Here is a 9,082-nt window from a genome sequence, read left to right on the forward strand (position 1 = left end):
ATGGTCCGTATATATCGTGAATTTCTTCCCGTAAAGATACGGGCGGAAATATTTCACTGCCCATACTATAGCCAGTGCTTCCTTTTCTATAACGCTGTAACGCGTTTCAGCGTCGTTCAGCGTCCTAGATGCAAATGCTATTGGTCGATCGCTACCGACAGCTCCCTGCGATAGGACGGCGCCGATAGCGTAATCTGAAGCATCGGTGGTTAGAATAAACGGTTTTTCGAAATCGGGAAACTGTAGTAAGGGCGCATTTGTGAGCAGCTGCTTACATTTTTCAAACGCCTCTACAAACTCCTCTGTGATTGTTACCTTGCTGTTCTTTTTAAGGCAAACTGTCATTGGTCTTGTTAATTTTGCGAAATCTTTCACAAATTTCCTGTAATATCCAATCAGCCCCAGGAAACTCTTGATTTCTGTTTGAGTTTTAGGGAGTGGATACTTAAGGATAGCGTCAATTTTATCAGTATTCGGCTTCAACCCATCCTTTGTAATTGTATGTCCTAGATATAGAACCTCTTTACGGAGGAACTCCGACTTGTCAATTTGAACTTTGAGATTCGTTTCGCGTAACCTATCGAATATTTTTCGTAGTTTTCCCACGTGTTCTTGGAGGCTTGTCGAAAACACAATTATGTCGTCTAAATAAACAAGGCAATGAATTCCTTGAAGTCCGCGCAGAATACTGTCCATTGCCCGCTGGAACGTGGCCGGAGCTGTCTTAAGTCCGAACGGCATTCTTAAGAACTCGAAGTGTCCAGCCTGGGAACTGAACGCAGTTTTCTGGCGGTCCTTTTCATCGATCTCTATCTGATGGTACCCGCTTGCCAAATCTAATGTCGTAAAATAATTAGATTTACCCAATTTGTCAAACAAGTCAGTTATGTTTGGCAACGGATACTTGTCGTCAGTAGTTATCTCGTTCAGCCTTCTATAATCGACGACCATCCTGAATTTCTTCTCGCCCGAGGCGTCGATCTTTTTCGGTACGAGATGCACGGGAGCATTCCATGGTGATACGGATTCCTGAATGATGTTATCTGCGAGTAATTTTTCAACTTGTCTATTTATTTCGTCGTTTACAGGAGGGGGTTGACGATATGGTCGTACGTAAATGGGGTCGTCATTGGTAGTGCGAATTTTATGTTTGACCTTATTGGTAAAAGTCAAGGGCAATTTGTCACAGTAAAAGATATCCCTATATTCGAAACACAATTCACTAATGGCGCGCCTCTCTTCGTCATTCATGTGATCGAGACGTATCCTTTCTAAGTTCGCGATTAGGTGTTCGTCTTTGTCCAAGTCATTTTCGGTAATAACGTCCTTGTCTAAGTCATTAGTCAAATTAACGTCACACTGTACAGGTTCATACGGAGTTACTTGTGTCATATTATTTATTTTAAGAGTGACCGGTGTTTCCAAGATATTCTGAATAACCGTGTACGTCTGTCCATTGACACAGTTGACAAGAGCAGCTGGCATTCGGATTCCGTCTGAAAACTCTCTATAATCTATAATGCCAGTGCCACTGTATAAATCTACGGGCAATTGCACGCGTGTTTCAGATCGCGGTTCGAGTCTAATGTTAATTAGTGGGTTATATATAAATGGAATTTCCGTGTCGCGTGTTCTAAGAACTTGATGTTTCATATCTATATTTGCATCGAGTTGCGCTAGTAAGTCTGAACCAATTAGGCCGTCATAGTCCTTGTCCACGCTATACACGTAAAATGTGTGAGCATCCGCACTTTGAAATGTCGGTGGCAGGGGTATGTGTATGGCCTCGTCGTGAAGACTTTTACCATGAGTACTGATAACTTCGAATGGCATTGCGATTTTATTTTGTTCGTAGAATTCTTCGGCTTTATGTGGACTGATGAACGAACGCGAACTACCAGTGTCTATCATGAATCTCGCTTCTAATTCGGGTAAATAAATGTACGGCAATTTTGCAAAATTAGCACAATTTAAATTTATTATTTCATGGCTGTGTCCGAGGCTAACATTTGAAAATTTGACTCGTCCATTAGGGGTTGATCGTCGTGAAATTCAGTCACATTCATCGCGTTGACCTGAGTGGGGTCATAGTCATAGTTATCGTAGTCACAGTAGGTGTTATAAGCATTATAGTCATAACCGTTAGGGTCAGCTTCCGTATATACTTCGATCTCATTATTGAATGTTTTATTTGGTCGGGACGCTGGTAAAGCTGTGCGCATAGTTACATCGGAATCAAACGGTTTCGGTGGCGGCTGTACGCCGAATTTGAACTGATTTTGATATGATTGGTTAAAGGCCGGTCTTTGTTGCGGTGCCTGACTGAAATTCGGTCGGTAACCTTGGGGTGCCTGACTGAAATTCGGTCGGTAACCTTGGGGTGCCTGATTGAAATTCGGCCGGTAACCCTGAGGTCCTTGATTAGGTATACCGAAACGGAAGTTTTGGGTAGGCGGTCTAAATCCGCCTAGGGTCTGACCTTGAGGTGGATTCCCAAATTTAAATTGTTGTACTGAATTCAACCCTTGTGGATGACTGGGCATTCTAAATTGATTCGGGCTGCCGAATCTGTATCCTCCATTATTGTTTGATGGTAAAAATGGTTTGAGACCGAACTTCTCTACGTACGGATTTTGTGAAGATGTTAACTGTGGTTTGCTTACATTCGATCTAAACATTTTATTCCTAGCATTGTACTGGAACTGGAAGTTAACCTCCTCCAATACTGTAGACAGCGCATTTTCAAGTGTTGAACTGCCCTTGAGTCTGACAATACGTATGAGGTCCTCGGGCAAATTATAGAGAAAAACGTTCAGCGCTAAATTGTCGTAGATCGTAATTTTACTTTTCTTAACATGCAGGTCTGAGATGGTATTGACTTTCGCAATTAAAGTACTTTTAACCTGTTGAATTCGGTTACAAAAATCGAGATACGATTCGTTATTGTTAATTTTTAATGTCTCGAGTTCAATTGCAATGCACTCTTCTGACCGTGGATCGCCAAAATATTGTATTAATACAGTTTTCAACTCGGCCCATGATTCTATATCCTGTCGTTCGCTCAGTAATTGAGCGGCTTTACCTACTAATTTACTTGACACTACATGAAACATATATAAATTTTGTGCCTGGCTGTTTTCCGATTTATAACAATTTAATACGTATTCGCACTTTTTAATGTACAAATTTAAGAGTTTTTCGTCCCCATCAAATTTTGGTATGACCTTAGACATCTCCATGGGAACGGCCACAATTCCCCTGCTTTCCCTGCTTTCAGTCATTTTACTTTATTTTCAAGGTTACACAATTCAATTAACAATCAACTAATTACACAATTCAAATTAAAAATTTAAATTACTAACTTTATTCTAATGTCTCTATAATACTTATTTTATAAATTACTTTACTATTGCCGTCGTATAAACGCCAATTTTTGTGCGTCTATATCGAAAATCAGTTAACAATTAGGTGAAGTTCGACCTAAAGTTATATTTATACACACAAAAAGAATGGAAAAGATGTGGAAAAAGGAGATAGTGAAGTAGACTACTCACAAGCCACACATCCTCCGTTGAGTCTGCTTACTGCGATGTCCGAATCTGTTCGCCGTTGGTTAGAGTTATTTCTTTGGTTCGTTGGATACCCGTTTGCTACCAGCACTCACGACAAGGCCAATTTTGGGGCCTCGAGATATACGCAAAGCACGGCAGCAGGATGACGAGTATCCTACCGGCTGCGCCACTCAAATGTTAACGAACAGATGGAGCTTTTTTAAAAAGACAACTAAAGTTTGAGATGTCATTTATTCGACTGCTCGCTTAAGACTAACTTAATAATACTAACTTATCTCTATCATGCACTATGCTAGAGACCACCCAGATTATGCCTGCAAGGCACATCGGATGTTTATAAATGTCTTATCTCTCCTGGAATAAGTATTGTGCGCGTAGGCATTTGTTGGGTGGTCCGGGAGTTGCGTCGCATGACTACCTACCCAACACTAATTATAAATAAAAGAAGAGCAAGGTTTTTTTTACATTAGAATAAACTAGAATAGAACTTTTAATGTCTGCCTTAATAAGTAACCTTACTTGAGACGAAAATTTAACGTAACTTATCTCCGTTTTTTAGATAGAGAAAGAGAAGGATGGCAATATTGTTGTAATGCAGGTGTTGCGAGAGTAGAGACTCGTCACTTGTCAGCGCGTTAAATTCAAACGTAACGGTCTCGGCCACGATTTGTAGGTGCAACGTTTCGAACTCAAGCCGCACAGACTCGTCCTTCGTAGAATTCGCACTCACACACCGAGCGAATGCATCGCGCCCGCCATACAACTTTGATATTTTTTACAAAATCATTGTTAGTTGCCATACCTCAAATTTCGCAGAATCGAATTTTGGTTGGTACCTGAGCTGTGATACAGAGCCGGTATTATCAAAATTGATTTCTGCTTAAATTTTTAACAGATATAGCAACTGTATTCAAAATAACTTAGTGTTCAGCTTCATTTAAAAATAAAAAAATCTATAGTAAAAGAACATAGTTTTATTGTCATTGTGTTTTCATGGTTTCCGTCCATAAAATAATTTTAAATGGTATTTTTTTCAAACGTTGTTCTCGGTTGAAAGTAATTAATAAAATCTAAACAATAACTTATGTTAGCACATGTGCACTTATCGACTAGTAAGAGATACGGCCCAAGCGTGGCAAGCACGTGGTCGCCGCCATTTTGAAAGCTTATGTTTTGGCGCGAAATGTATACATATACAGTGGTGGCAAATGTATTTAAATCTTAAACATCCAATCTATAAAAAGATTGCTTTATATTATATTCCCTAAAATACTAACCTACGCATGTAAAATATTTAGTGAGTAGATAGGATCACCCCTTCCAGACAGGGTAAACACCCCTCCAGGGCTTCGACCCTGTCGCGCCGCGCACACCATTAAATTGCTTTACATAGCTATAAAAATACGTCTGTTTCAAGTTGTAATAAAATAAACTTATATTATGAAAGCTTCGTGAAGTTTTTTATAACCGGCGGAAGCCCGCGACTTCGTATGCGTGGAGAATTTTTCGAAAACCAAATATGATTATTTTGGTTAATTTTCAAGAAATGTTGCTGAAGAAAAATCTACTACTATCTCTTACTAATATTATAAATGCAAATGTTTGGATGTTTGTTATTAGGTATCTCCAAAACGCATCAACGGATCTCGATGAAATTTGACACATAGATGTAGAGCATAGTCTGGAAGAACACATAGGCTACTAATTAAGTTTTTTCACATTCCACGCGGATGGAATCGCGCACGACAGCTAGTATTTATATACGAGTATAAAAACCTACTTACCTTACTAATCTACCTACTTTAGGGGATGTTTTTAAATTTTTTTCTTTATTTTATTGCTTGTCTAAGTAAAAACATAAATCTCTGAGCAATATTTCAATTCTCCGGCCCAGCAATCTGATGCTGGATTGAAGACTGATTAATCGGTCAGTTTTCCCTTTAAGAATATAGTGTATATTTGTTTTTCTGTAATTGAAACGCTAGTGAAATAAAAAAATATGGATACAGTTCCCCATTTCCCTTGTGGTTGGCGCCAAAACGTGGCTTGGTACTTCCACGTTAATGGTTGCCGTTCATTGCGCTCGCTTGGGTGTATTGGCCGCAACGCGCTACGCGCATCCTGTCTACTACGTATTTCGCGTCCTTCTCGCACCCGTTATTTAAAATGGAGGAGAAAGAGACGTACTCATCACGTGCAGCGATTTTTGTGCTACAGAAGGACGCCCCACGAGATCAATGCACTCTCCGAGGACAGCGGGGCCGTTTTTATACGGGTCGAAGTCGGGCCCCTCCGGATGTAATAGGAATCTTAAGGCGCCCCTCCTAAGATCGTATTTGGAAGGAAGACGAGAAAAGTTAACGTCTAGACTCGCGGGAAGTGAATAAAAGTATGTAAGTGGAAGGAATTCCACCCACCGGAATAGCAGGCGCATTGTGCGTGGGACGTCGTCGTGGCGGAGTCTCAATACTTGCCGCTTGCAGCTCGCCGCTCGCCGCTTGCCTTACAACTTGTATTTTTAGCATAGTAGCCGTTTTAAAATAGACCAATTTTAATACCGGTTACCCACGCGTCTAAAATTATTTCACTTTATCTATGGTTCTCCATTGAAAGTGGCCCTTGTTGATGCAATGATTTATGCTCGCGTCTATTTTTTTTTTTGTTGCAGACTAAAGAATTTTTACCTGTCCGTTTAAATGAGGGTGTCGCTGTTTTATATTAAGTAGAAAGCGGTCACATGGCGTTGTGGAATATTGAATAACGCATAATGAAACCAGCGTATTGTTGTTTGTTTGCGTTATCTCGACATAAATTCTTGTACTTTGACCTGTTTTACTATCTGTGATAATTTGTCGCTGACAAACAACAACAGCTGTCATGCATGCCTTAATTGTTTTTCAATGGGCTCGCAGAACGATCATTCGCACATTTGTGAACTGTTGCTACTACAAAAATAATTTTACTTCTCTATCTTACTTTACTAATATTACAAATACGACAGTTTAGGTGAATAGATGGATGTTTGTTATAATGTATCACCTCTACGGCTGAAGGAATCAAGACACAGACACAAAACAGTCTGGAAGAAGGTTACTGAGGAAGTTTTACTTGTTTTGATTGCATCTTGTTAATAGTGAAAATTATTAAGTCCAATAATGTTAATGTATACAAAGCTTGATGCATAGTTTATTATATTATTCATTATTAATAATAAATTAATAGTTATGGGTAAATACTATTTTTACCTAGCGTGAAAAGTGTTGCATTTTTACAGAATTACATCAGTCGAAGTTAATTAAATTATTCAAACTTTCGTGAGACATTATCACTAACTTATATAGAAACGGCTAAAACACTCACGTATATATATCCGGTGTCGTCACCGACTAGTTTCCAGCCCTTCGGGGGCTCTTCATCAGTGAGCGACGGGCCGCGTCCGCGAAATAATACCAATCCCACTCACCCTGTGGCTTGATGAAGTTTGGAGATTTTTTTTTACATTACCTTGCGTTTTTAAATAAAAAGATGTTCTTTGTTTAGGTATCAAATGTTTGACGACGTCAATCGGCCGGGCGCAGTTGGCGTAGGTTAGGATCTTTTTTTGGCGTGATAACGATTGCACAAACATCGTAAATAATTTTCATTGCACAATCCGATAGTTTATTAATTCCCTCAACATATATACAAATTTATTGCGGATGTTAACGATATAATTTATCTAATAAAAATTATAATTCATAATGAAATGATAAAAAACATTACAATGTAAATATCACAATACTTGTGATATGCTATTTATACTAAATTCTTTAGTTCATGAAGTTATTCATTTATTAGGAAAATGATTTTAAAGGAGGATATTTATGAATTCCGCTATAGAAAAATGAAATTGCCAATTATATTTCGCCACCGGATGTAGACATATTTTTAGTAACTTCCTAAGGCAAGATGTATCTTGTATTTAAAAAAATTTGGTAGTACAGTCAGCTTCATAAATATAGTGGCAGTCAAGATATCCAAATATATAGGAACACCTAAAGTGATCAATTATATAAGTACAACCAAAGTCATCTAATTAATTGAAGCATCCACTCTGCTCAAATACATCGAAGCGTTCACATCGTCATATATATGAGTACATTCAAAGTGCCCATAATTATAGTAACAGACAGAGCGTCAATAGTAACGAAGCATCGAAAGTATGCAAAAATATCGTAACATTAGACAAAATTGAACTCTATCTCTATTCACTTAAGATACACTTTGAAATATACTACTTCTGTTAAATTCATTTGACGCTTTGTACAGTCAGCTTCATAAATATAGTGGCAGTCAAGATATCCAAATATATAGGAACACCTAAAGTGATCAATTATATAAGTACAACCAAAGTCATCAAATTAATTGAAGCATCCACTCTGCTCAAAAACACCGGAGCGTTCACATCGTCATATATATGAGTACATTCAAAGTACCCATAATTATAGTAACAGACATAGCGTCAATAGTAACGAAGCATCGAAAGTATGCAAAAATATCGTAACATTTGACAAAATTCAACTCTATCTCTATTTGCTTAAGATACACTTTGAAATATACTACTTCTGTTAAATTCATTTGACGCTTTGTATCAACATAATAGGTTGTCCAATAAGTTCGTCCCGATTTTCAATAGGTATTTTAGAATAGACCCGAATATATTACAATTATTGAAAACATATGACATGTTTACATAACACATACATACTGAAAAGGGTAACTTAAGCCATATTTTGACAAATGGTAGGACACAATTCGTTCTTTTCTATCAGTTTTATAAAAACTAATTGACTTAATTTTTGCCGAAATACATAAGACTTTTTGCTATAAAATCGAACAAATATAATTTAAAAGACGTACGCCAAAACTTAAGGGCCTTTAAAATTTCCCTTAAAAATGGGCACGAACTTATCGGACAACCCAACATTTTTCTTCTTATTCTTATAACGCTTAAAATTTATAAATTTACGATACATGACAGATACCTAATCTATATATATAAAAGATAGTCGTGTTAGTTACACTGTTCATAACTCAAGTTCGGTCGAACTGATTTAGCTGAAAATTGATGGGGAGGTAGCTTAGAACTAGGAGACGGACATAGGAACTTTTTTATCTTGTGAGCATTTTTTTTTATTCCGCGCGGACGAAGTCGCGTGTAAAAGCTAGTAAGTAATATCAAATTTTACTCTGTCACAATATGTGCTAGTTTCAGTGTTTTACTATTTTCGCCGCAGTACGTAAGTTTAATGGTTCGAATCCCAGGCTTACATGGTTTTTATTTTTCAATATTATCAATATACTTGATTTTTTTTAATGAAAAGGAAAAATCTAGTAATTTACTTAGAATATGTTTTTTACTTAACAAAAACAATTTTAAATTTTTATTTTTGGGGTATTAAATATTTAAATAAAATTAATAACGATTAGGTTCGGCCATCTATACAACTTCTGTTAAATTAATTGACAAT

The 9,082-nt window shown here is 37.5% G+C and overlaps 1 protein-coding gene across 1 annotated transcript; it reads right to left on the reverse strand.

Moving 5' to 3' along the window:
• Positions 1-1,979: 1,979 nt before the first annotated feature.
• Positions 1,980-3,339, reverse strand: LOC123721518. The gene has a single exon (XM_045680343.1). The coding sequence runs from the start codon at positions 3,279-3,281 to the stop codon at positions 1,980-1,982; it is 1,302 nt and encodes a 433-aa protein (XP_045536299.1). The 5' UTR covers positions 3,282-3,339.
• Between the last annotated feature and the right edge of the window lie 5,743 nt (positions 3,340-9,082).

The sequence above is a fragment of the Papilio machaon genome, chromosome 12 (assembly GCF_912999745.1).
Source record: "Papilio machaon chromosome 12, ilPapMach1.1, whole genome shotgun sequence".
Taxonomy (NCBI): Eukaryota; Metazoa; Arthropoda; class Insecta; order Lepidoptera; family Papilionidae; genus Papilio; species Papilio machaon.

Bases quoted from the DNA above. Each gene is read 5' to 3' on its own strand.
- LOC123721518 (XM_045680343.1), bottom strand. From the start codon at position 3,281: ATGACTGAAAGCAGGGAAAGCAGGGGAATTGTGGCCGTTCCCATGGAG.